Source organism: Eutrema salsugineum, unplaced genomic scaffold (assembly GCF_000478725.1).
Source record: "Eutrema salsugineum unplaced genomic scaffold, Eutsalg1_0 scaffold_10, whole genome shotgun sequence".
Lineage (NCBI taxonomy): Eukaryota > Viridiplantae > Streptophyta > Magnoliopsida > Brassicales > Brassicaceae > Eutrema > Eutrema salsugineum.
This window is the reverse complement of record NW_006256908.1, coordinates 7,266,124-7,293,816: the sequence shown is the minus strand read 5'-3', so window position 1 is coordinate 7,293,816 and position 27,693 is coordinate 7,266,124. Positions and strand designations below refer to the sequence as shown.

Below are 27,693 nucleotides of genomic sequence, written 5' to 3'. Positions count from 1 at the left end.
ATTTATAATGTATGCAGATAAAAGCCTATCTAGTATTCTGCGTATCGCTGTCTAATATCTGCTCTATGATATATTATGACTAAAATGATAATAGTGATTTATTCCCACAACGCTCTAGTTATATCTGTTTATAGATTCCAAATATCTAAATCTATTATATTAGTTTGTGGATTTTATACACTGGTTTGATCTAAGAACTAGAAAGACTTGTCAACGTATGTATCATATAACTCAATATGACTTATATGATCTTTAACGGTATGAGCACAGTTTTTTTTCACACTATAGGTTTGGTTGTGAAAAATCTTTGTTAAGCCCCAGTCTTAATGTTTGTTTGCTAATTACACATCTCTTGCCATATGTTTAATCCACAGTCATTTTAGGATGAATGATTTATTGGAAATTTGGGCATGCAAATGAAGATAAAAAGTTATTGAAAAACAACTTATGGTCATTAATATCGGGTAATAATTGTGGCTATATGTTGGTCCACATCTTTGTATTATACAATTGTCACTCAAATACTTGTGATAGGCTTTGCATATGTTCTTTTCCAATAAAACTTCCAACTTTGGTTCTAGATAGTGATTTCTCCACCGCACTCGGAACTGTTCTAGCACATCTTAATGTGTTGGTAATGCTTTTCTTCCTTATCAATGAATTTTTGTATATCTTCTATATTTATTCCAAAATTATAATTTGTAAAGCTTTAAAAGGTAATTCAACAAAATTTTGGTATGTTTTGGTCTCTCTTCTTTATGTATCTTTTTTCATGAATGATGCAACTAGTAATTTATACGAGTGATCCATATGACATTAATCATCATATAAATATAATATTTTCGTTTCAAATTAAATACAGTATTGCTTTATACTGAGTTTTTTTTTAAATTGATAAATTCTTTTGATTTAAATGTAAACTTTGAAAAATGAATATTTTATTTGCCTAGGAAACAAATTAAATTTTATGTGCCCCCAAACTAATAAAATGTTAAGTATTCAATAGTAAAATTTAACTATTTTCCATATGACCCTTCATATGTATATTGGCTGGCAATATCTATACTATAAAAGATGCTGAACTCTCTCCAGCTGACTAACACGTCAATACTGGAGAGAGCGACACGTGTCTCTTTGAACTTTTAATTAAAAAAAAAAATATTCCCGAAAATTCTTATAACGTCTGTTCTCTTCCCATACTCTTCCCATTCATTGCGAGTCTCCCCTAGAAGGTCTTTTAAGCTTCCCATCATGGCGGACTTTGTTCTGACGGAGCTTAACTATCGCCTTTAAAATGGTTCCTTTCTTTAAAAACCCTAATCTTATGCAAACTCTCTCTTTGCTGCAATTTTCAAGCTCACTGCTGCATTGGTTCAATCGAAAGTGTAATTTCTTCTGTTTCCGTTTGAAATTTTCTATCTTTCCATCATGGGTTAACTATTAGTGACCCGATGCCTATGTTAATTAATCAAATATTGTTGTTTCAAATTCACTGTTGACAAATTTGGTAGCGGATACATTCAATTTCGGATTATCGACATGCGATTGTGTGAGTTTTGTGTTCTGATATGGGGTTTGTGTCCAAGTTTGAGTTCGACACTGATTCGAATGCTTAAAAAATGTCCCAGTTTCTGATTTTGGCTCAGTCTCATTTGTGAATTATGAGTTAATTTTTTTTCATTTTTTTTGGGGTACTCGCACTGTAATCCAATGGTGATGAGCTATTTGCCAGCTTCATATCTGACATCTCCTTGGCTTTCACCATTTGCAGGGAAGGAGAGCAGCTTGTGGGGATAGAGCAAGACCCGTCTAATTTTACACCTTCGAATACGAGATTCCAGCGAGGAAGCTCTAGCATCCGGAGAAGGTTTAGCACCAATGAATCTATCAATCTCCAGATTCCTCTGTACTTCAAAGTTTGGGTTCGATTCGGGACCTGATATGAATTTGTTATAAATGTATGCTTAATTAGGGTTTCACGATTAATTGGGAGCAATTTGATTACCTGCTATATAGTTGTTTTTAAGAAGACGCACCTCCTGTTAGCCAGACACGCAGCAATGCCGAATTGATTCGTGAGGTGACACTTTTTATCATTGAGAAACACAACGAAGCTGAGGTCAGTGTTTGGATCCTTCTTCTTAAACATGTTCATGATTATTTTCATATCTTTGGGTGGGTTTTTAAATTACGTAGATGAGAATGTAAATTCAAAAGGATTAGTATTTGGTCAGCGTTTTCTAATGATCTGGTTATACATTTACATATTATTCCCCTCATGAACTGTGGTTTTAGATTTTTGATATCCTTTTTATGGGTTTGTCGGATTTGGATTAAAGAAGAGAATTTACTAAGATTGGGTGATTGTATTTGAGTTTTTGAAGATGCAGGATACAGATTGTAAAGAAAAATCTGGGGAATGCAAAAGAGGAAGAAACATAGTTTTTTTTTTTGTTTTAGTAAAAAGAGGAAGAAACAGAGTTATTGGACGAAGGTTTTGTTGATCCTCACACTAATTCTTTTCCTCATATGTTTGGGTAATTTCTCCTAATACTTTTATAAATTGTAAGAGAATTTTAAAAACAGCTTCTATGTTGTTGTAGAATTATGTTTTCTGTTAAAGAAAAAAGGTCATCGGAAACAAGGAAAAATGGTTCAAATTAGAAGCTTTCAGAAACCACTTCTTATCATATCTTCCTATTCTGTTTAAGTGGATAACTGGAGAATAAACATGAACCTCTGCATTTTCTTGCCAAATATATGTATTACTTGCTATCTGTTTATATTTATTGTTTACTGATAAATTATTTCAAATTTTGGAATGTTATCGATCAAAATTTGTTATTCGAGATTATGTGAATTAAAGATTAAACAAAATTTTGATCTATGGAAAAATATGAATCATATACATATTAATATCGGTAGTTGACTTGTAAACTGTCATTTCTTTTAAAAAATGTCCAACAAAATCAAAAACTAATTTGAAATATATAAAAGCTTCAGTCCCCAACAAAGAAATTATTTTCAACAAATTCTACTTATTCCATAAAAATGTGTATTAAGTTTACAATGATTTAATTATTTATTAATATAAAATAAATCCGCGCATACGCGCGGATACTTACCTAGTGTTAAAAATATATAATTCCGCACAAAAAAAAATACATTCGTTTCAGGATTCTATCTGGATAGAATTCGCTGGAACTTCAAAGACGTGAGATAAAGCCCAAATATAATTAGCGGTCATTGAAGGCCCAAGTTCCCGCAAAATTATACCCCTAATTTCCACTGAGTGAATCTTCCTCTCTTTCTTCAGCAATTTCCCGGCTTCCGCGATTTTGCTTTGTAGCGCCGGACCGGAGAAGATAAAACCCTAGCTCCGCCACTCACAGGGAGTTCCAGTTTACACCAACTGCTTCTGCTGCTTCGTATAGTCGTTCTCTACACGATGAACTGTACAAGTAAAGTCCCTCTCTCTCTTTCTTCTCAATAAGCTGATTTAGGGTTTTCTTTTGGTTAAATGTTGATGGCCTACTATCTCCTTTTATTCCATACAGTTTCCGGAGAAATTCCCGAGGAGCCAGTTGTTTCTACGAAGTCAGGTTTGCTCTTCGAGAGGCGATTAATAGAAAGGCATATATCGGTAAGCTTTGGAGCTCTCCCTTCTGATTCGGACCTTATTTGCGTTCTCTAATTTGCAAATATTGCGTCATTTTTTCTTTGCAAACGAAGATTTATAGTCGTTTGAGTGATGTGGGTTGGTTTACCTTGGATGATAGCTCTCGTATCTGTGTGAAAATTCTGAGAAATTCGGTGATTTTGCACTTTTTGGGACTAGGGAGATTAGAATTTGCTAGAAGAATCCGTAAATTTTCAGTCGTTGATTCTATAGCTTCAGTTCTCTGGATATTATATCTCCAATGGAGTCCTTTTAGTCTATCATTGCACCTGGTAATGATTTCTTCAAAATTCTTTTGCTCTGTAGGATTATGGGAAGTGCCCGGTTACTGGAGAACCTCTTAGCATTGATGACATTGTTCCCATCAAAACTGGGAAGGTAGTATAATTTCTTTAATTATCTAATGTGGGAAGATGTTAAAGAAATTTATTTAATTTGTTTCAATTTCTTTGGCCATTGTGCAGATCATAAAGCCAAAACCATTGCATACAGCTAGCATCCCTGGATTACTCGGAACGTTCCAGAATGTAAGCTTTTAATTGTTTTGTATCTTTGTTCGTACCTTTTCTCTTGGCTTTGTGCTTTTTTTTTTTTGGTTTTAACGCGAGTACCTCTATGATTCCCCCTGTTTCCGTTATTGGTCATGTAGAGCTTGTTGATCGACTTAGAATATGTTTCCAGTGTTGGTTATTAGAATTAGTCAGGATTCGGTTAATTGGGCATATTGGCATCTACTCTTAGCACAGTATTCCGCTGATCTCTGCTCGTTCTCTGACTGCTAATCAAGTGAATTTGTACATTAATTAGGTTGAATGAAACAAAGTTTATCTTTTTTTGCACTTTTAGGAATGGGACGGTTTAATGCTATCAAATTTTGCACTGGAGCAACAACTACATACTGCTAGGCAAGAGCTAAGTCATGCCTTGTATCAGGTAATTCCGGTTGTGTGTTGTGGCATGAAGTGACATGATTAATGAATTTTTGTTATGTACCTAGTTTTATTTTCCACAGCCTCAGTTTTAAATGTGTTTGATCTATTTATGGGATAAATTTTGCCTTCTGTTTGCAGCATGATTCTGCTTGTCGTGTGATTGCTAGACTTAAAAAAGAAAGAGATGAAGCACGCCAATTGCTTGCAGAGGTTGAAAGACATATACCTGCAGTCCCAGAAGCTGTGATAACTAGTGCTGCTATGAGTAATGGTAAACGAGGTATGTTTTTTTACTTAAAATATGTTGGCTAATTAGTTTTCTCCTTTGTAACATGTTTCTAGCTCTTTTCTTGTATAATAGCTGCCGGTGCTGAAGAAATGGGTCCTGGCGCGAAGAAATTGTGTCCTGGCATTTCAGCTGAAATTATCACGGAATTGACAGATTGTAATGCTGCTCTTTCCCAGAAGCGCAAAAAGCGACAGGTAGTGCATACTGTTCCCATCTTTCTTTGATCATGCATTTAAAAATTAGATGGCAAGACCAGATTACTTGCAATTTTTATGGAGCTTTTCTTGTTTTGAACAGTCAGATGTAGTAGTGGAGGCTTATGTTACTCAATGTATCTATTTAGATCCTAATATGCTTTAAGCTTAAAAGGAAAATGTTGCTTCTTCCTGCTTCTCTTTGCATGTTTCTTCACCGGTTTCAGTCAATTGGCAGCTGTAGTTTGGAGTTTTTGGTTTTGAATTTTCTTCTTGCGTGGTTTCCTGCTTTCTTGATAATTTCAACATTTTTTTCTGTAGATTTCTCAAACATTGGCTTCAATTGATGCTTTGGAGAGGTTCACTCAGCTATCAAGCCACCCACTTCACAAGACCAACAAACCGGGCATCTGTTCAATGGACATTCTACATTCTAAGGTTTCTCGTTGGAAGTTTATCTTATTACATCACTTCGTACTTAGTTTCTTCTGTTTCTGGAACTCTTTGCATAGCATGTGATAGCTATCTGGTGATTGGGCAATTTATTCTATTGTTCTGTCTTTTTGGCATAATATTTTTAGTATGCCTCTTACTGCGTGTGATAGTTTGTATTATGACCATCCTTCGCATTTCTTTTGATATCCACTACGCTATTTCTGGTATGCAAAAGCTTACTTCAGTATTATATCTTCTTAATTCGGTAATCAGGATGTCATTGCTACTGGAGGGGTTGATTCAACTGCTGTTATCTTTGATCGCCCTTCAGGGCAAATCTTGTCTACACTGACTGGCCACTCGAAAAAGGTCTTAAAACTTTTTGCCTCAGATCTCTGTTTTACTTTTATACGCTGCTATGTGATTAATATATGTTGATCCCCTTTTGTAGGTTACAAGTGTAAAATTTGTAGGAGACACTGATCTTGTTTTGACTGCTTCGGCTGACAAGGTAACTCAAGATACATTTACAGATTAAATATCCATAGTTTCAAACTTTTATGAATAGTGCGTGGTAACTATTTCTAGGAATTTTGTAATCCCGCGTTGTGTATTGCCATTGTTCTGAAAAGCAGATGCATTTGTTTACTTTTAAGTGTGAAAAGATTACTACTAGCTATGAAATCTTAATCTGTATATGTCATGATGCTATCTTAGAAAAACTTTGGTTCGCTGCGTAGAGTTATGAAACCAGAAATCTCTGCGATTTGCTGGATACTCTGTTCAATTTCTCAGAGAATATACATCACCATTTGTTTGATAGCTATCTTTTTTTACTACTAAATTAGTGTGACATACTTGCAGACAGTCCGTATCTGGCGGGATTCTGGGGCTGGGAACTATGCTTGTGGGTATACATTGAATGATCACTCTGCAGAGGTAAGGATGAATTTGAAGAACTCTTATAGTCTGCTTTCGATTCTTTTATTCATATACTTCTTGTTCAACATAAAATGTGATGATGTTTTTTTTTCAGGTGCGAGCTGTAACTGTACATGCCACAAATAAATACTTTGTGTCGGCATCTCTTGACAGTACATGGTGCTTCTACGATCTTTCCTCTGGCATATGCCTTGCAAAGGTCCTTAAACTTTTTCATCAAAGAACCAACTAATACACATCGTCCTTTTTACCTTTGTCTACATTATGCTATATCACTGAAATTATTCTATATATTCAGTTTGGATTGTACTTTCTTCTTAAGCATTTTCATATCAGCCTCTTCCTAAGGTTGATATATGATGATACTACGAGCTCTTTTCCTAATATAAGCCATTTCATATTTCTTTTGTTTATGCTAGGTATCGGATGATTCAGAGAAAGTAGATTACACGGCAGCTGCTTTTCATCCTGATGGTCTCATTCTCGGAACCGGTACTTCTCAAGCTGTTGTCAAAATTTGGGATGTGAAAAGTCAGGTAAAAACTCTGGTGTGCCGGATTATGTTGCTTCTGCAAATCATTAGTTATGTCAACTAGTATTCATTTAATTTAAATTTTTATAATAGGCAAATGTGGCGAAGTTTGATGGACACACAGGGGAAATTACCTCAATATCTTTCTCTGAAAATGGTTATTTCCTTGCGGTGAGTACTTTGAACAATCTTCAAGAAGTGAAAGTGCAAATACGATGCTGTTTACATGAATGCTTCCTTTTTTTTTTCTGTTCTTTACAAATGTACAGACTGCTGCCGAGGATGGTGTTAGGCTGTGGGACCTGCGCAAGTTAAGGAACTTCAAGTCATTCTTATCTGCAGATGCAAACTCTGGTATGCAACTACTGTATCCCGTTCCTGGCCTTTGCGTTCTGTCGTTTTGTTGATAGAGAAATCTCCATGCATAAGATAACTGAATGATAATACTTTCTTTCTTGTGCAGTGGAGTTTGATCCTAGCGGATCGTATCTTGGTATTGCTGCATCAGATATCAGGTGAGTGCGCATTTGGAATTGTATTGGTCGAAGAGGCCAAGCTCAGCTAAAGAAATATTCAGAAGAGTCTTGTGCAATTCAATAACCTGCAATTGCGTTTATATACTCTTAACAAAATGTTTGTAACGGCTGCAGACTATACCAGACGGCGAGTGTGAAAGCTGAATGGAACCTTATCAAGACACTCCCAGATCTCTCCGGCACTGGTAAAATCCATTCCATTAACTGTTTCAATGGCCACATTTGCGATTATGTTCCTAAATCCAAAACCCTTAAACTCGCAGGTAAAGCTACGTGTGTGAAGTTTGGTCCAGATGCACAATACGTTGCTGTTGGTTCAATGGACCGTAACCTACGGATATTTGGTCTTCCTGGGGACGAGAAAGCCGACGCCGAAGATGACTCTGCACAAGACTCGTGAAGAATCCGATAAAAAACTTAGTCAGAAATGTTCATCTCCGGTTACATCTCCCTCGAATCTCAACTTCTGTTGTGTCTTACAGTTTTCACAGCTATGGGGAAAATTTGGTAGTTGTGAATCGTTGAATTCAAACGATCACACTCGCACACACTTGAGTTTTCTTACTCTATTTCTCCATCTGATAGGCTCTTTCTAATATCTGTCTTTTGTACCCTAAAAATCTGTACCAAATTTGTTCTTTCCGTTGCCACTCATCGAAACTAAGATGAAGTTAAGACGTTTTTCAGTGTAGAGTCTAAACCGATCGGGTTAGATCGGATTTGGTACTACTTAGAGCTCTCTGTTCTATACCAAGGTCGTTTGCTTATTTGCTGCCATTCTCCCTTATTCCAGCAGTGGTATGTGCTTGGTTAGGGTAATATCTCATCATCCCGCTTAGAAAACATGATAACGATGACTCTTAAAAGTCGAATTAGTAGAAAGTGTGATAATTATGACAAAGGAATGAGAGACCAAATGTGATAAAAAAAAGAATAGAGAATATAAATGTCAATCAAAAATGTTAAAAGGCCGTTGAAAGAAGAAAATGTAAAAGAATGCCGTTGACTGTACTTGGGTCAAAAAGCACACATTACACAACATTTACATTCTCCCACGAATATCATTTTCCTAACTAGTTAATTTCAATAAAAAGATTCTGATATCAAGATCTGCAAACTATACCCTTTATTTATTGTGACCAGGTTCAAAAATTCGTGTTCATGTATTTTAGCAATGCAATATATTTTATTCGTCTATTTTGAGATTTAAATCTCTAAGTTAACATTTAACAACATAAAAAAGAGGTTGAAGTTTCTAATTTACCACTTTCAGTTGATGTAGATTTCTCAATGTAATAACGTCTGAACATAATAAAGTAATTGCTCTTTAGTTTCATTTCTAAATATCAACTGAAATGAAATAAAAGAGTACTTACTTTTAAAGGTTTTAAATTAGTTGGCACGAATTTCCTTTTAATTAGGTAATAAAAATGGGGTTAGGGGATAACTCTAACTCTTTAACAGTCTTAAGTGAAAACTTGATAACCATTCAATAATGGTATTCGGATTTACTGAAAGCCTGCAATTCACCAAACACAGTCTACTGTCTCTAGACCGGTGGCTGAGAAGAGTCTTGATTGATTGTCTGTTTATTTAATAAAACAAAAAAAAAACAAAAATAAAGATTTCAAATTGCGCTCTTTCACTATCTTTATCCTAATCTTGTTTTCCACATCTCTAGAGAGAGAAAAGAGTGGTCATCCAAAGCCTAAAAATTTCTCTCTCTTTCACCATAAAAATCAAAACCAGAAACCCAGAAGAAGAAAATAAAGAGCTTTTACTGAGCCACCAAACAACACTACCAGTCACAGAATTTTACAAAAAACCCAAAATTCCAAAAACCAAAAAGAGTTGAAAATCCAAGAAACCCCACAAAGATTCAATCTTTCACATTCATTTCTCATTACTCATCTCCCATAAAAACATAGAAACAGCCTCAAAATCTCTTTCCCCCACTACACTCATACAACAAAGATAAAATGATTTGATTTTGACCAAAGCTTCTTCCACATAACAAAAAAAAAGAAAAAGAAAAATGGGCTTTTCACTGAAGCTATCGTCTCTTTGCATCATCATCATACTCTCCATGGCTCTGTTCTCAGATCTCGAGCTAGCAAAATCTTCATCACCAGACTACACAAACTTAATCTACAAAGGGTGTGCGAGACAGCAATTCTCAGATCCATCTGGTTTATACTCACAGTCACTCTCTGCAATGTTTGGCTCATTGGTCTCTCAATCAACGAAAACCAGGTTCTACAAAACCACAACCGGAACAACTAGCCAAACCACCATTACTGGTCTTTTCCAATGCAGAGGAGACTTGAGCAACAACGACTGTTACAACTGTGTTAGTCGTCTTCCTGTTCTCTCTGGTAAGCTCTGTGGCAAAACCATTGCCGCTAGGGTTCAGCTCTCCGGCTGTTATCTTCTCTATGAAGTCGCTGGCTTTGCCCAAATTTCAGGTATACCCAGTCTTCTGTTTCAGCTCCATTTTTTCTTCTTGCTTAATATTTTGGTTATGTTGAACCGGATTCTCATAACCGGAGTAAGCATCAGATTTCACCGGTTCAACTATGAAAATAATGTTTTTTTTTCTAGGCTCCTCCGTTTCGTTGAACCAGAGATTGGATAGCCGGTTTTGGTCGAACCAAAAAGTTGGTTTTGTTTAATCTTTTTGTTAGAAAGGGGCTTCATTTGAATTTGATAGCTGAAAAGCATTCAACATTTTTAAAAACTAAGAAAATAATGAAATATCCTAAACTTTAAACCAGAAAGTTCAAACAATGAGTTCTCAAAATTAAATTGTAAGCTCTTTTCAATATTTCAAAATCAAAATTGAAATTAAAACAAAACCAGAGAATAGAGGATTGATTTGGTTCACATTAAACCGAACCGAGACTGAATACGAATTTTCATCCGGTTAAAACATTTTTCAGGGATGGAGATGTTGTTCAAGACATGTGGGAAGAACAACATCGCCGGAACAGGATTCGAAGAGAGGAGAGACACTGCGTTTGGGGTAATGCAAAACGGAGTCGTTTCAGGCCACGGTTTCTACGCGACGACATACGAATCAGTTTCCGTTTTAGGACAATGCGAAGGCGATGTCGGCGATTCGGATTGTAGCGGCTGTATCAAAAATGCGTTAGAGAAAGCTCAAGTCGAATGTGGAAGCTCAATTTCTGCTCAGATTTATCTTCACAAGTGTTTCATCGCTTATAGTTATTATCCAAATGGTGTTCCCAGAAGCTCTTCTTCTTACCATAGCTCTGGCTCTTCGGGTTCTTCTTCTTCTTCAGGTGAAAATCCGATTCTCTCTGTTTCTTCATTTGGTTTTTTTCGACGGTTGTCGGAATCTGGGTTTATGGGTCGGCGAATTTCGAAATCAAAGCTCTAAACTTTGCTGGAAAATCTCGGAAAAGTGTTGATCTTTTGTTTGTTTAAAGTCAATCCGAATTTAATATTTTTTTTTATTTGATAAAAAAAAATCTTCAACTTTAATTCAAAGGCTTCAGTGTGAGATATGTTCTTTCGTTTTCAGGCTCCAATCCAATTGAGATTTGTTTTTTTTTTTTTAATTCCAAAAATTACTTTTCCTTTTTCTTTTCAACATTCTACTTTGTTATCATTTCGTAACAATTACTCTTCCAAGTTTTCACTTACTAGGAACAGAAAAAAAAGTAGAGTGTAAACTTTATGAATTGAATTTAAAGTATAGATACTATATTTTTTTTGCTAAAAATGGTTTAATGAAAGAAACAGGAACAACAGGCAAAACGGTGGCAATAATAGTAGGAGGAACAGCTGGTGTTGGATTTCTTGTCATTTGCTTGCTTTTCGTCAAAAACTTGATGAAGAAGAAATATGACGGTACATTTTTTCTCTTCTTAATTAAATTCTCATATACATGTATAAATATATACATGCACGTATAAACGCATATAAGCACATGCATACGTAACGTAACTCACTAACTCATACGCATTAATATGACATTTTGTCACTGATGCTATTTCATTGCCAAAATAAAGATTAGTCAGTTGTATATATGAATATAGAGATATTCTACTTCTAATTTGAGCAAAGTGGTTTCAAAGATTTGGTTGTAAGATTCTATCTGATATTCCATATATTCGCTCACATTATTTTTTATACAGAAAAAAGTGGATGTGAAAGTGATAGCATATGTACATAGGCATGCATATTCATGCACATGTGGAGAAGACGAATAAAGGCAAAACTGATTTGAGTCTAATATTTAATTTGTTTTGGCAGATTATTGAAAATGAATAGGATGAAGACAACGAAATGAGTCCAAACCCGAAATAGAGGCAAAAGCTAATGTGAACTCCGATGTGCATGCAATTAATTCCCGATTTTTGATTTCTTAAAATTGCTATTGACATTTGAGAGGTGAACAAATGTGGTGGATGGTCGGAGATATGGGGCCATTAAATTATGTTAGAAAGGGGGCTCAAGTACTTCAATTTGTTTTCAAATTCTGAAGTAAAAATTGTAAATGAATTTGATTATCTGAAGTTGCTTAAGTCTTAATTTCATAGCTTTTCTAAGTTCTGCGAAGCATGTCTATTGGAAATCAGGAACATATATCTAGTTAAAAGAATTGGTTAAACCTCGTATATAAATTAAACTTATACTCTCTCTATTCATTGTAATTGTATTATAAATGATATTTTCTTACAGAAATTAAGAAAGTATTTCATTTTTAGTATCTTTCCTGAAAATAAATACCATTTTTATCAACCTTAATTACCTAACAACAATTCAACCATAAAAACATAATATGCACAATACAAATGAATAATGATCAAAACAAGTGAAACAGAAAACTTAGAATTTCTTTTTAACATCACCTGTCAATATATAATATAGTTGATTTTACGTTATATTGCAGCATTGTAACATTTTCTCCATCGCATGTTTCATCTTTTTCATCAAATTACACTATATACATCTTCTTTTCGAATGATTTAATATAATTTTGTTTCCTAGACTGTTAAGTTGCTTTTTGTGTTCCTGTCAAACTTGTTTTTTCTGCCAAGTTGTGTTTGGTGCTTTTCTCAAACTTCGTTCGATAAGAAACTTTATAATATGACGTAGGAAACATTCTTTTATTTTATTGTAATTGAGTAGGACTCCACCGCAATTTGTATTATTATTGTAGCAATTTGCGTTATTACAATCTTGTTTTCAATATAGTTTTTTTCTTTTTCTTTCATAACATATTCATGTGCTTTAAATATTGGAAATGCGAACGTTGACTTCACGAGTTATGAATGTGTGTTTGTTTATAGTCGTAATATCATGTGGTCTCGAGTTAAATTTTAACAATAAATTGATTATGCGATTTCATTGAGACGTGTGAAACCCTATAGTTAATTGTTAAGTGTATAATAAAATTGAATACTCGATTGGCCTTTCTGGATCAAACATCTATAGCCTCTGCACAGGTTTTGATGACTTCTGCTGACTTGTAGTAATTGTCTTGGCATTTAATTGCATATCATAAGATGGAGATAGGGTGGTCCATTTGTTACTTTCAATATGAGAATTAATGTTATGTACAACAAGAATATTACGAATTTAGGAAACATGCCATCACCAAGAAAAGCAGAACAAAGACTCACACCACGATCACAAGAGAGTGAGAGAGAGGGAGAGAGCGACTTTAAACTCGACTCTAACCAGATATGAGACGTAAGGACATTAAAATGACGTTGGATTTGGCCCATGACTGGCTCGATTTGGGATACAAATTAGAAAGCCCATTCGTAACACAGGCTCACCGTAAATAACCTCAAAACGCATAAATCCAGCTCCTAACAATGGGTAAATTGTGATCGAAGTAACTACAATGGGGTATTTGGTTGTTCCGATTTTAGATTTTAAAATTCTCACAAAAAACATAAAATTCGGTTCATTTTTTCCCATCTCTAGAATCAAAACTCATAAGGAAGAAATAAGCACCAAAATAATTTTTATAGATCATCATGTGTAAGGAGAGATATACTATTTCCCGGAGACCGTTAAATCTCAGTAAATCACTTTGCCACAAAACATTAGCCTCTGGTGTCTATCGTATTAAAAGAGTATTAAAAATATCTCTGAGAATCAACAACTCGATCTTAATTAACCCATGGCTCCTCCTAATATAGCAAATTTCTACAATTTTTACTAAAGAATATCACCAATGACCCCTATTATAATCTTTCTCTCTCACAATATCTATACAGCAAAACCCAAAAATGGAACCTACGATTGATTCCTTCTCTCCTCTCTCATCTCTCTGCTTCAAAGGTTAAAAACATTGAGAAGAAAGAAAAAAAGATAAGAAGCAACGGTCAATACCTTATCCATACCATTCGGAGATTCTTCACCAAACGTAAAGCTTTAATGGCCCATCTAATGGAGAATCATCCATTCCTCAGGGGGTTAATCAAGAGTTTGATATTCCATTTCAAAAACTCACATTGATATTGTCTCCACAAACAATGTCGATGTTTCCATCTTTCCAATTACTAGAGCTCAACATAATCTCCGCACAGGATCTAGCTCCTGTCTCACGTAAAATGAAAACCTACGCGGTGGCTTGGGTTCACTCCGAGCGCAAACTCACCACCCGCGTCGACTACACCGGCGGCGCAAACCCAACTTGGAACGACAAGTTCGTCTTCCGAGTCAGCGAGGATTTCCTCTACGCCGATACTTCAGCCGTCGTGGTCGAAATCTACGCATTGCATTGGTTCCGTGATGTTCACGTCGGCACAATCCGTGTCCTCATCAGCAACCTCATCCCTCCAAATCGCCGGCCTGGATACCGAAGTAATGACGAGTATCGCCGTACTCCGCCTCCCGGAATGCGATTCGTCGCGCTTCAAGTTCGCCGACCGTCTGGTCGTCCACAGGGGATTTTGAACATCGGTGTGGGAATCCTCGACGGATCAATGCGAAGTATGCCGCTTTACACGAATATGGACTCGTCTGCAGTTGGATACAGAGATTTGCTCGGTGAAGAAGATCCACATTTGGAGAGTTTGCATCTTAATAGCTTCAAAGGAAGCTCGAAGAACCCTCAATCTCCATCTTCGAAACAGTACCAATCCGTAGTCTCGAGACCACCGATGATCCGCCGTACAAAGAGCGATACGAGCTCGATGGTAGTTTCCGATCTCCTGAGCAGAGCTGAGCGTAGCCGTTTGGCTAATCGGAAGCCTGTGAGCGCAGTAGCCAGCAGCGATTCGGAATCTATCCCTACGACGTCGGGACACCATACTACGACGACGGATTCCGACGAGACGAAGTCCATCGATTACGAGGCTCCTTACAAAACCCCCAATATCACGAGGCAGAGATACGATTCATTCGAGCCTGATTTTGTAGATCAAACGCCAAGAGATAATCACAATGTGATTCAGCCGAGAAGTGAGAGATACGATGAGTCACCTTATCGTTCGTACGATCATTCACGCAAAACTCCGAGAAGATCGACGCCGATGATCGAGAAACCGAGGCCGCCGAGAGACTACGACCGGAGCAGCCGCGCTTCCCCTTACTTGTCGAGGCACGGGACGCCGTTGAGATCGAACATCGTCGCGTCTACTCCGATCAGATCTAACATGGTTGCATCTAGCCCAATGCGATCCATCGGCGTTGGATCGACTCCAAGGAGATCTAACATCCTCGCGTCGACTCCATTACGATCCAACATCGTCGGATCTACTCCGATTCGATCTAATTACATGGCAACGCCGATGAAATCGCCTCTGCAATTTGGTACTCCGATGAGATCTAACTTGGCAGGACGACCGATTTTAACCGAATCTGAGTTAGGTCCGTCGCCTTCGGAAGTAGCGAATAAGATGGCGAAAGAGAGATCGCAAGCCAACGACACCGAGAGCTCGATCCTCAGCGAGTGGAGCCTCGACGACGATAGCAACATCGAAGGTCTCCGTTCGAAACTCGAGCGGTGGCGGACGGAGCTTCCGCCGCTATACGATCTCGGATCAAGTCACCAAAGCAGCGATGTAGGGAGCGGCGCGATTGTTCCGGCAAACGGAGGCGGAGGAAAAAGCTCGAGACGAAAAACTCCGGTGACCGGGAAGAAGAAGCATAATCGCCGTCACACAGAAGGAGGAAACGGTCTTTTCTCGTGTTTTAGTAATATCTGCGGCGTGGAATGCACTTTCGTATGTGGAGGCGGGTCGGATCCTGACGGGTCAAAAAAGAAAGGTGGGTCTAAGCGTCTGCCCCGTTTGGGCTCCGCCGATGATTTGAGTTATTTGTGAATATTTTTTTACAATTTTTAGACCGACCAATATTCTTTTTTTTTTGGGTTTGTGAAGGAGAAAAATATTTGTGAATAATCTCTTTTCTTTATATATGCTTTTTTAAAACATGATATCAAAAGCCAAATACAAATACCAACAAATATTGAACGAAAGAATATGAGAAGAAAGTAGAATATAATTCATCAGATTTTTGAATTATTTCTTAAGTGTGTTATGTACTATGAGTGTGTCAAAAATATAATAAGAAAGACTGAAACATTATTAATCTATCAAAACCAACATTTTAGCGTTTCATAGCGTTAGCTAAAATATTTTCATTATTGATGATTTGTCTATTTTATTATTCAACTATCATCTGAGATATGAAGCTCTATAACAACATGATCAATGGTCAGCCGGACAAAAATTTTCAAAAAAAAAGCGCGCGTACGAGATCGTGGGAAAGAGGCGCGTGAGACTAAAAAATGCAGAGAGCGCGAAAAAGGGAATTTGTATCTTGCGGAAACGGGTAAACCATCCGGGTCGTCCGCGAAAGACCATTGAACAACGTGTCGTTTTTAATAATAAAAGCTTTAGTTTGATACACGCTCTGTTGTCGTTTTGTCTCCCTAAAACGACACTCTTTTTCGTCTTTCACGGCCAATATTTTTTACTTTCCGTTAATCGTCCACAACATTTCTCTCATGTCAGCATATTTATGGATCCAGGATTTCTCTCATGACGACAACGGTAAATTTTACAACTGTGGAAAACTGAAAATGAATATACAGTCTTCAATCAATTATAAAATTTTGGAAAATACCCGTTAATTGTTTTGTCACTTCTTCAGTTTAATAACAAAGAGAATTGTCGTTCTACTGTTTTGCAGTTAAATAGTATTGTTTTTGTTTTTTTCATGATTCTGAAACTATCCTATTTCATGTATTTTATTTTCCACAATCCATCGTTTCCTAATATTACTTACTACTCAAACTCTTAAGTTTCTTTTATGTCTTACTCATTAACACTTAACCTAAGCGGCTAAGCACCTGATTTTCGATCAAACTTTGTTTACGTGTTGAAGTCAGATTGGCAGCTGGAAAGCCAACTCCTATAATACATTTTAGATATTTTTTTATTACAGAATACATTTAAGATATTGATAAAAGGTTATATGTAAAATAATTCGAAATTGTTGTGCTTAATTCTCCGTTTTTAGTGTTTTTATTTTTCTCCGTGTATGAAATATCTAGTTCTATTAGGATAAATCAGAGGGAAATTAGGTGGGATATCATATTTCAGTGTCCAAATTGGCACTATTATTTTATTATGTTTAATGGGTGAGAAATTACTCAGGACCCCACCCTCTCCTTTTAACAGTAATAGTCTATTCTTTCCTCTAACACTACAAACTTTTGTTTTCTGACAACTTAAAACTTTTTAAACAGAATGTTCTCTTTCTTATTTACTGAATTTCCGTCTACAAATACACATCTTTCTCTTTCTTGTATTTGAATTTCAAATTCAAAAACAAGAAATCAACAGCTCTCGATAGGGAACCCCTCTCGATACCCTCCATATTTACTCTCTTTTTTCTCCTTCGAAGCCTCGTCGACTGTAAAACTCACCAAATCGATTTCCCCACATCTGTGTACTGGAATTCATTATCCTCCATATTTTTCTGGGTAAGGTCGTTTTTCCACTAAATTTCATCTTCGTAATTTTAGATCTACCATTTTGATGATTCTTAGAAGCTCATATACTAGTTCACGGCCAGATCTACATTCTGATTCAGTTCTGTGTAGGTGTTCCCACACCTTTAAATAGTCAACTAACAATATCTGGTTTCCGATTTTACAGCATGGCCAACATTCCAGTACACAAAACTACAACCTCCGTGAATGATGTTCTTCTCCAGATTCAGGATGTTCTGCTCGATTTTTTGCTACAAGTAGCTAAAAAAGCTCAGAAGGACGCTGTGTCTTTCGGTTGTTCATGTCGTACCTTAAATCGAATCCTGAAAAATCCTGCTGTCGTGAAGGTCATCAACATCGCCTCGTTCGTTAAAGATCCCACTTTAATGAATCGATACCCTCTATTCTTCGAGTCAGCTATAAAATCCGGGAACCCTATTGCATTGTATCTCCGAGGTATGTCCCGGGTCATTGTTGATTTCGATGTTTTAGGTTCTCTTACTTTCTTCAATCAGGCATCTAAGGGGGGTGTTGACGCGGCGACTCTAATGGCTGCAATATGTGCCACTGCATGTGGTCACTACCATTTTGGATTAGAGATGTTAGACCGTATAGATCGGTGGAGAAACCGCATGGGCCACATGATTCAGATTGGTGATGAGGTGATGGACACAGCAAAATTAATGGTAGTTGATGACCGATGCAAGTTGCCTCAGGTCTTGACTGATTTTCCCAGATGCGGTTGGAAACACCACCTCATTTGCTGCGAGTTGTGCTACTTGTTCACCCAGTACCATACTGCCAGATTCGTGTTCGATCCAAGTTGTTAGATTAGTCTTGATTCCTTATGGTTTGTTGCTTTATATGTACTTCTTTATAGTTGACTTTTGTATTGTACCACCTACTAATATTTGACTATGTAATGTGTTCTCAGTAAGTACGTTATATGTTCTAGTTGGTCGAGTGTACTTCATTTGTTTGTGAAGTTGGTCTAGTGTATTTCATTTGTACCTCATATATGATAGTATTATATGTACCTACTTGTAGTCGATTACTTTTTTGTTTTAATAGTCCTCTGTGATTCGTTAACTATTCGGACGGAATCAGGGAAATATCTTGAGTACTATTATCGAAAGTCAAAAATACCCCTATTTTCTGTTCACCATAGAGTCTTTGAGTAACACTAACATAGCGGTTTTTTCTTTTGAGCGTGACAACTGCTTTTTGCTTTGGGAACCGCTAAAAATTGAATTTAAACCAATAACTTATTCCAACCATCATTTCAAGTCTGCAAAACAGTTCCTCTCCTTTATTTTTGCAGACGAACCCACAACCGTTTCGTCGTCTTTCTTTTCGATTCAATTTCCCCTTCCTCTTTCATCTAATTCAATAGTTACTCTCCCAGAATTTCCAAAACCTAATTAGAACCAAGTCTGCACTTCATCTACACTGCGCCGTGAACACATCATCATCTTCTCCTGTTACCAGCGTAAGTCCTTATCTGTCGTCGAGTTCGAAAGAGTCTGCACACTCTATTTTCCATTCGAAGTCCTCTCTGCACTTAAATTTTTTTTTTTATCCTGTTCGAAGGTGATGCTAATTTTCGTGTTGTCTGACTTGCATGTCTGTGACTATCTACTTCAATTTTATATAATTTGTCAGATCTATATGTTACGTAATAGCGTACTTATACGCATCTGTATACCATAGCCATTTACTAATAGTGGACCACTTCAGATCTACTTTTAGACTATTTGTAGTCAACTACAATTAGCTACTTATTCTTTTTCCGAAAATATGTAGAAAGCTTTTAATAGTCGTTAATTTGTTTTGCAGTCATAACTCGATGAGTCCATTCCCGGAGAGGTTCTTCAAGTTCGGCTACGAACCTCAAAACAAGAAGGTAAACACGTACTTCCAGCTGAACTACCTCGATGCTATTACCTTCGCACTTGAAGATGACCACATCGCAAAGCTTATGGACTCCCAATTTGGGAAACTTTTTCAAGCTGGCAACAAGATCGCATCTTCCGTTAGGTTTCTCCACTATCTGCTGTCTAGGCAACTCGTTACCAGTAAGAAGAAAGAGATATGGTGTCTTTTCTCTGGTCAGCCAATTCGTTTCTCGATGAGGGAGTTCGCTATTGCAGTTGGTTTGGATTGCTCGTCTCTACCTTCGACATCTGAAGGTGATGATGATGAGATCAAGAGTTACACTAAAGAATTGTTTGGGCCTGGGAAAAATGCAACTCCACTTTGGATAGCCAATACTCTTTTGGGCAGGCCGTACAAGGACAAAGATACCAGATTCAAGCTTGCTTGTCTACTACTTGTTGACGGGATAGTGTGCCCCACCTCTAAGAATACCAAAATTAATGGGGATCATATCTTGATGGTTAGAGATGTTGATGACTTTCTCTCATATCCTTGGGGTCGCAAATCGTTTGACATCACCATTGAAAGCATCAAAACGAGAACTGCTACTCTGTCCAATCTCTGTCAGCCGACCTGTGCGATTCAAGGCTTCTTACACGCCCTTCAAATGGTGGTTTTAGCTTGCGTCCCCAACTTGTTGTCTAAAGATGTTAAGGGGAAGAAACCAATCTTAGCTGATGATGATGAGGACGACGATGATCTCCCATTAATACGCCCCGGTGCCCAGAAACCAATTACACTTCAGATGAATCATATCAAAATGGTTGACAAAGACGCAAAGGTACACAACTACTATATAGTCAATTAATTCATGCACATATCAATTATAGTATTATAAAATAGTACACTAGTACTAATTGACTACTATTACTAGGTCGTTGTAAAACACATCCTCGATGATGAGGACTCAGTCTTAGACGACAAGATTATGGACGACGACGAGGAGGACTCCAAGGTGGAAGAGTTGCTGAGTGCCATTGAAGATGGAACTGCATTCACCAACAAGTCCTTCGTTGGCGGAGTAAAGGCATCCGAACATAGTAAGCTTCCAAAGCATCCATCATCCTCAACATCACGAAAATCCTCATCCGATGGTGATGACGATTCCGGTGTATCTGCATTTTTAGAGAAATTACTTGCTGGAAATTCCAGCATTTTGAATGCGGTAAACACACTTTCAACTGATTTAGGAAAGATTCGACGTGATGTCAAATCGGCAGTCACTGAGTTAGCTGCTTTACGCACCAAGTTCACTAAATTCAAAAAGACGAATCGTTCTACTGACACCTTGCCTGCTTCAACCTCAAAGAAAGTTCAAAGAAAAGAACAACAAAAAGTTAACCAAGGAACAGAGACAGAGGACATTGCAGCTGTCCAAGATCCAATTCCCGAGACCCGAAAGGTTACAATTCGTCTACTAGTAGTCATCTATTGTTACAAACTTTGCTTATTTACAAATTTGGTGATGACTCAGGTTACCGGTGACCATGATGACCAGGAAGGGAAGAATCAAGTGAATGAACCGAAAACTGGTCATGGTGTTCACGGTTCTCAAGTTGAAGTTAAAAAGGAATTTACTTTTACCGATGAGGCTACCCAGGCGACTAATACGATTGATGAGGTACTTCAAGATTTAAATTCCTGCGATCTGGGGGTAAATGAAAGTATCAATCTTCCAGTTTCTTCCATTTCTGTATCAGATCCAAATATACAGGTACGCAATAGCAGTGAGTAAATGGTAACTGAATAAATAGATATCTAGTTAGTAGTCAGCTTTGTCACATGTTGTAATTACAATCGCTTCACAGGAGACAGAGTACAATGCAGTCGTCCAAGATCCACTCGTCGAGCCTGCAAATACAAAGGTTTCTATTCATCTACCACTAGTCATCTACTTTATCAAAACACCTTACATCTCCTTAATTTATTTTGTATACAAAGACCCCGTCTATCTATAGATATATTCTCGGTAGTCAGTTATTTGACTTATCCCTTGTCACTTACTATTGCTTTACAAGAGACAGAGGACAATGCAGACGTCGAACATCCAATATCCGAGCCCGCAAATACAAAGGTTTCTATTCGTCTACCACTAGTCATCTACTTAATCAAAACACCTTATATCTCGTTAATTTTTTTTGTATACAAAGACCCCCTCTATGTATAGATATATTGTCGGTAGTCAGTTATTTGACATATCCCTTGTCACTTACTATTGCTTTACAGGACCCATAGGACAATGCAGACGTCGAACATCCAATATCCGAGGACAATGCAGACGTCCAAGATCCAATTTCCGAGCCTGCAAACACAAAGGTTTCTATTCACCTACTAATAGTTATCTACTCTATAACAATAATTTACATAGAGAATCGATTTGTGTATAAACGATTTGCGTCTATGTATAGTTTTTTAGTCGGTAGTCAATTATTTGACATACTCTAATTCCTTTTGTTCACAAGAGACAGAGGACATTGCAGCTGTCCAAGATCCGATTCCGGAGCCCCCAAAGGTTACTATTCGTCTACTAGTAGTCATCTATTGTCAAACTCTTTGCCTATTTACAAAGTTGGTGATGTTTCAGGTTACCGGTGACCATGACGACACAAGCGTTTCCATTTTTGTTGCGGATAAAGAACCGGTATGTAGCCAACTACTTATAACTACTTATCATTCAAGTTTACTTCTGACTAGATTGTGTACGAATATTATTAGGTACTATTGAAGCCAATAGTAGATGATCCTCCAGCTTTTTCTCTAGGTCTAACGCAGGAAGAGAAAAACCGCGAGGAATCTCGTCTAAGAGAACAAGAGGATAAGAGAAAAACGGATGTTGGAGATTCTTCCAAATGTCCTCCTCCAACACGTAAAAGCGTGCGCGCCAGAGCTGCAGCTACATCTGCAGACTTTGTTTACCCTCAAAAACGGCAGAAAAAGACCGACAAATCTGCAGAGTTGTCTTCTTTCTTTCATAGACCGACCTCTGAACAAGTTTCCTTCTTTGAAGCCAAAATTAAAGAAACCAGGTCAGTGTTTAGTATTGATGTTCTTTAATCATTATCACCAATGCGAGTTTATATCTGAACAAGTTGGTTGATATTTGTTTACTTTGTTTTTGTTAGCCTTTTCCCTTCCTAGTATGGCATTCGCCTTCCTTCGAACATCTTTAATCAGATCATGTCTTGTAACAAGCCAGTCAGCCCATTGGTGAGCTAAGTCACTACTGTATATGTTTACTCTCTTACATATTCAGAGTTTAGCTGTCTACTAATAGTTGCATTTTTTTTGAATAGTGCATGAATGCCATAGTTGCCTCAATTCGTGATGAGCTGTGGGCTACGAGAGAAGCTCATCCCATCAATTACGATTTTGTTGAGTTCGGATTAATCGTCGAAATTGTCAGGCTTCATGACCAATTTCTATCAAACTCGAAGAAGGGCAAGATAACCCTGCCCAAAGGCACCATATCCTACGTCAAAAACAGATTTCCTTGGTACACTGTAGTCGGTCGTCTCTACTGTCCCTTCCAGATTGATGGTAGGCTTTGGATTGGTCTTTGCATCGATTTGGAGGCACACGATATAGCTGTTTTTAATTGCAACCCAACAATTAAGGAGATGAAGCTTAAGACCCTGATAGTACCACTTGCCGAATCTCTTCCACACTTCATCAGGAAAGTAGCGTACAACTCAGAGATGAAGAACGACACCCTAGACGCATTCAACATTTCAATTGCTAAGCCTGTTTTCCAATCACCAAATTAAGGTACTTAACTATATGTAGACAACTATTTAATTTTGTGAAGTTGTTTGTATTCTTAATAACGAGTTTCATTTGTACCAGGTCACAGCGCCGTACTTACACTCATGCTACTTCAGCTCCACTCAGAGAACATGCCGGTCGACACTGTCATTGAAGACAACTTGGTCCGTGATGCAGCTCTAACCTACGCTTTCGACCTACTATGTAAAGTCGAGAAACCAATTTCATCAACCCCGCCGACTGATTCCTGAATCTGCCTTCAACATCATCTGGCAGATGTTCCTTGTATTAGCCCCTTGTATTACTTATGTTTTAAAAACAATTCTCCCCTTAGTTCTTCAACAAGCTTATGGTACTTAACATACTTGCAAAGTTTCGTTATGGGTAAACTGTTTTAGTCATCTTTTTTTAGTCATCTTTTTTTCATGTGTGTTGATGTCATCTGTAATGCAAATAGCTGACTATCAGTAGATGTTTAGATTAATATTATTTTCTTTGTAGAAGTCTGATATGCTAAGTCCATAACAAATAACTGATTATCAATAGCTAACTACCAAAATAAGGTCCATTTGATGACCAAAAGGTGATCTACTAAGACAACAACAACTCATCAAATACTTCGACTCACACATTTATATAGATATCTATTTTATAGACAACTACTCAAATATATCCAGATTACGTCTTTACCTTACCTTAAACTAATCAAATTATACTTCTTCAATTTCGAATTTTAAGAAACTTTACCATCAAACCACATAACACACGATAGATAAGGGAGTCTTTTAAACGACTTAAAGTAGTTCCAAATCAAAACATCAATCCCAAAAGTACTGCCGCCACAACAAATGTCTGAAAATAAAAACAAAACACAATCAAGGTCCACCTGTGTTAACCAAAATAAGGACCATTTCTTCCGAATTTAACAGACAGCTACTCTCCCTAAGTAGCTAAGTACACCCTCGGTGATTAACTTTTCATTTATCCTTCACCGGAAGTTTGCAGGATGCCCTGTTGTGACCACGACCTAGACACCTTGTGCAAAGTCTGACCGCTTTCTTTTTCGAACGTCTCTGACTCACAAAAGAAAAAGGCAAAAATTATTCGACTATATGGTAGACAACTATTTATTAACATAAACAAACTTAGGTAACTGATTTCGAACCTTGAATTCGCCACGAGATGGGATCCTGGTTTTTCTTGGGCGTCCAGGTGGTCGGCTCATTATTGGAGGAAGCAGTTCAGACTCACCAGTACTTACAGGTGTTGGTACTGGATGGAAAACCCCCTCATACAGCGATCTCATAAAACCTGTTGTGTATACTTCTCCGACAAGGGTATTGTTATCAATCTGACCGTACGAGCTGGCAGCCATTGTGTGGCAACAAGGTATAAGTAGCATTTGGAACTCTCTGCAGCTGCATATTTTGGATTGCAGATTCACTTCAAACCTAACTCCACTGGAGTCGTAAACTTCAAACTCATTCTGGTTTACCACAATCACCTGAAAATTACAAATAGTCTACTATTAGTAAGCAGATATGTAGCCCAATATATGCCTTATAATTACCTAATTGTAGTCATATAACAATAGACGACTACTACTCACGACTATTACCTTCATTTTGGTGCATTCTAAAAAGATTTCGTCCATGATGTCTCGCACTTTACTTGTTAGGGGATTGATCTCAGCAGCGTGTTTAGCCCTTCTCTTTACAAACCAGCCCATGAGGCTCATCCGTATCGCTTCAAGCATGGAAATTAGGGGAAATTCCCTACATTCTTTCAGAACCTTGTTCAGCGACTCGGCGACATTGGTTGTCATGACATTGTACCGTTGTCCGACAGAGTATGCTCTCGTCTAGTGAGGAAGCCCCAACTCCGTTAAGTACTCGGCACATGCCGGGTTAACGCTCCGCAGCTCGTCAAATAGTTGTCCGAACTCAAACACTGTATAAGCCTTTGCTGCTAGGACCATTAATGCAGGTAATCTACCCTCTTTAAATCGGTTTGTCACGTTCCTCGCTAGATGTACTAAACACGCACCATGCCCAGCGGACGGGTACACCTTAAGTAAACACGGTACCAATGTTGTAGGCAATTATAAGTAGTCAAACTTTATATCGAATACAGATCCGAAATGACGGCATATCGAATACAGATCCGAAATGCAAACGGAGAAGCAATAAATAAATATAAGTAGCCAACTACATATAAGTAGTTACCTTTCTCAGTCCCGAGTAGATTGACGAGTGTCTATCGGAGATGAACATCAATCCTCTATCATCCTTTATGATCGTCTGCAGACACCTGAAGAACCATTCGTAGGCTGCATCATTCTCGCTGTCAACGACGGCATAAGCAATAGGGAAGATTTGGAAGTTCCCATCTTGCCTACTCGCACAAATTAGACATCCACCAAAACGCCCAACGAGGTGTGTGCCGTCAAGAATAACGACAGGCCTTAAATACGGCAGTCCGGCTATGGAGGCAGCAAATGAGATAAACATATACTTGAACCGCTTGGATCCATTTTTATCAAGCTGGAACTCTGTTTTGCAAACAGAGCCCGGGTTTGAGGACCGCAGGTTTTCAAGATAAGATGGGAGTAACGAATAACTCCCGGACACAGACCCAAAAGCCTTCTCTACAGCAACTTCCCGGCATCGCCATGCTTTCCAGTAGGAGATGTTTACCTGGAACTCCTGTAGCATGATTCGCTGAATCTCTATAGGACCCGGTCCTCTCTGGCCTGCAACAAACCTACAAACAAGGTAGGGTACTACAAGTAAGCGATTACTTGCTAACTGTAAACAGAGATATAGTCTATTATATATAGTTGAATACCTTGTTTGTATTAATTCCCCTACGACCTGTGTTGTTGCTTGCTTGTGGTATTGTCTGCGGTCTTCAATTGGGCAGGTGTGCTTCAGCTGAGCTTTTTTAATCTGGAAGTTTTCGGTTTGGTCCATCAGCGAAGCGTACACGCGCCAACGGCAATTTGAGCTAACACAGATGAATTCCATGAAGTGTGGTGTAGAGCGAGGAGTCCTAAAGTGAAATTTTCTGTTGATTGCATATATAGCCATCTTTATTTTGCATTCCACCTTGTTCCTGAATATTCGGCCGACAAAAACTCCATCACCCTCGTAGCGGACGTCTTTCAAGGCACTGTCTATACCTTAACACATAGAAAACTATATTATAGTCTACTACTTACACAACAATTATCTATGTCTAAACATTGTCTAGTATTTACCATCATCATCAATTTCGTCCACAACCGGAGGAGCATCTCTTCCAAACATCGCCGGCATTTCTCCTGGGTCAGAGAAGACACCATTAATCGTTTCCTGCGCGCAGCTGAACCTACTTGCTGACCGGCTGCTTTCACCTTTTTCTCTCTGAGTAAGGCCTTCTTCCCCTGTCTCGAGTACGGCCTTTCCGTTACGCTTCTTTCTGACCACCGCACTGTTTCCCTCTGCAGAATCATCAACGACAAAGTTATGCAGTTCTTTGTCGTTAGCCGCATGAGATTCTCATCACTCCCGCCACCAAACCAACAGGCTCTTCACCAGCAAGACTAATTGCGGCTAATTCGTCCATCTTTTCACATCCTCCTACACGCAAATCAGGAACGCACGCATATCAGCATTTCACATATTTTATAGTCATATACTTTAACTATGACTAGGGAGGTAGACCGATACATGTAATCGCATACACATATCCACTCACCAAAATTAATACATCCATGTTACCTAATAAACGTCTCAATAATCAGATCTACGTAGTCTACTATGTAATAAATGAATACTCGACTACCATAACGATTTTAGTAGGTTATTTCTCCAAAACCCTTATATATACAGGCATTTTAACAGATCTACATATTCAATTACACAGAATCGTCAACATTTAAAATAGTCAGGTCTGCATAGTCTTCTACTTAATGAAATAAAGACATATTGGTAGACAACACAAAACCAAAAAATAAACTCATATTGGTAGTCAACTACATTATATGCATAATGGACTTACCCGAGAAATACGTGTTTCCAGAGTCGTCTTTCCCGGAGTTTCCTGATTCCACTGAAGCTTGTTTGTGGGAAACAGTCGTTATCGTCGTCGTGAACCGTCACACATAGGTTGAGTTGCTCGATCTCTGAGCGCATTTAAACGAACAAAGAGATATCGTCGTCACAACGAACAGCTACTGGCGGTGCATCTTTGCCATCATCCATGAGCATGTAAGACGGCCACTGGAATGTCAGACTGACTCCTACTTCTTCTCTTAACTGGAACTTCTCCCTCACAACTTTCACAACGTCCTTATACGTCATCCTCGAGGTCAAGAAAGCACCTTGGCTGTGACCGGTTTTGTCCGTCAAGAAAGTCCAAACACCCGGTGTATCTTCAAACCATCTACCCTTCACTAGCAGAACGACTTGTTTTCCAACCATCTGTACGAG

The 27,693-nt window shown here is 37.9% G+C and overlaps 6 protein-coding genes and 1 long non-coding RNA gene across 10 annotated transcripts; 5 read left to right on the top strand and 2 right to left on the bottom strand.

The window, feature by feature from the left end:
* Window positions 1-1,204: 1,204 nt before the first annotated feature.
* On the top strand, window positions 1,205-2,640 carry LOC112081472. 2 transcript variants are annotated; one of them, XR_002896537.1, is made up of 4 exons: window positions 1,205-1,297; window positions 1,772-1,867; window positions 1,973-2,119; window positions 2,391-2,640. It is a non-coding gene; the product is annotated as an uncharacterized LOC112081472 (long non-coding RNA). The 2 variants fall into 2 exon arrangements; XR_002896536.1 differs by having other exon boundaries at window positions 2,385-2,640.
* A 646-nt stretch (window positions 2,641-3,286) lies between these two features.
* Window positions 3,287-8,306, top strand: LOC18028023 (pre-mRNA-processing factor 19 homolog 2). Its single transcript, XM_006410410.2, has 18 exons — window positions 3,287-3,461; window positions 3,558-3,643; window positions 3,986-4,057; window positions 4,144-4,206; window positions 4,526-4,612; window positions 4,750-4,891; window positions 4,973-5,094; window positions 5,416-5,532; window positions 5,803-5,898; window positions 5,981-6,040; window positions 6,394-6,468; window positions 6,566-6,670; window positions 6,891-7,007; window positions 7,097-7,174; window positions 7,273-7,357; window positions 7,467-7,518; window positions 7,654-7,724; window positions 7,803-8,306. Exons 1-18 carry the CDS (start codon window positions 3,449-3,451, stop codon window positions 7,937-7,939), a joined length of 1,578 nt encoding a protein of 525 aa, XP_006410473.1. The 5' UTR covers window positions 3,287-3,448; the 3' UTR covers window positions 7,940-8,306.
* Window positions 8,307-9,250: 944 nt separating this feature from the next.
* LOC18028022 (cysteine-rich repeat secretory protein 11) lies at window positions 9,251-11,870 on the top strand. Of its 3 annotated transcripts, none has more exons than XM_024148021.1 (4): window positions 9,251-10,004; window positions 10,479-10,841; window positions 11,299-11,412; window positions 11,818-11,870. In XM_024148021.1, exons 1-4 carry the CDS (start codon window positions 9,575-9,577, stop codon window positions 11,823-11,825), a joined length of 915 nt encoding a protein of 304 aa, XP_024003789.1. In that variant the 5' UTR covers window positions 9,251-9,574; the 3' UTR covers window positions 11,826-11,870. The 3 variants fall into 3 exon arrangements, with proteins under 3 accessions (XP_024003789.1, XP_024003790.1, XP_006410471.2); XM_024148022.1 differs by having other exon boundaries at window positions 9,252-10,004; window positions 11,314-11,412; XM_006410408.2 differs by having other exon boundaries at window positions 9,258-10,004; window positions 11,305-11,412.
* A 1,696-nt stretch (window positions 11,871-13,566) lies between these two features.
* LOC18028021 lies at window positions 13,567-15,848 on the top strand. The gene has a single exon (XM_006410407.2). The coding sequence runs from the start codon at window positions 14,055-14,057 to the stop codon at window positions 15,846-15,848; it is 1,794 nt and encodes a 597-aa protein (XP_006410470.1). The 5' UTR covers window positions 13,567-14,054.
* A 3,522-nt stretch (window positions 15,849-19,370) lies between these two features.
* Window positions 19,371-23,223, top strand: LOC112081589. The gene is made up of 7 exons (XM_024148362.1): window positions 19,371-20,240; window positions 20,334-20,861; window positions 20,934-21,080; window positions 22,044-22,100; window positions 22,175-22,450; window positions 22,598-22,666; window positions 22,753-23,223. The coding sequence occupies exons 1-7, from the start codon at window positions 19,371-19,373 to the stop codon at window positions 23,221-23,223; spliced, it is 2,418 nt and encodes an 805-aa protein (XP_024004130.1).
* Window positions 23,224-24,198: 975 nt separating this feature from the next.
* On the bottom strand, window positions 24,199-25,046 carry LOC112081588. The gene is made up of 3 exons (XM_024148361.1): window positions 24,840-25,046; window positions 24,387-24,725; window positions 24,199-24,294 (listed from the first exon to the last, which is right to left on the bottom strand). The coding sequence occupies exons 1-3, from the start codon at window positions 25,044-25,046 to the stop codon at window positions 24,199-24,201; spliced, it is 642 nt and encodes a 213-aa protein (XP_024004129.1).
* A 36-nt stretch (window positions 25,047-25,082) lies between these two features.
* LOC112081587 lies at window positions 25,083-26,827 on the bottom strand. Its single transcript, XM_024148359.1, has 5 exons — window positions 26,782-26,827; window positions 26,481-26,702; window positions 26,069-26,402; window positions 25,447-25,984; window positions 25,083-25,289 (listed from the first exon to the last, which is right to left on the bottom strand). Exons 1-5 carry the CDS (start codon window positions 26,825-26,827, stop codon window positions 25,083-25,085), a joined length of 1,347 nt encoding a protein of 448 aa, XP_024004127.1.
* Between the last annotated feature and the right edge of the window lie 866 nt (window positions 26,828-27,693).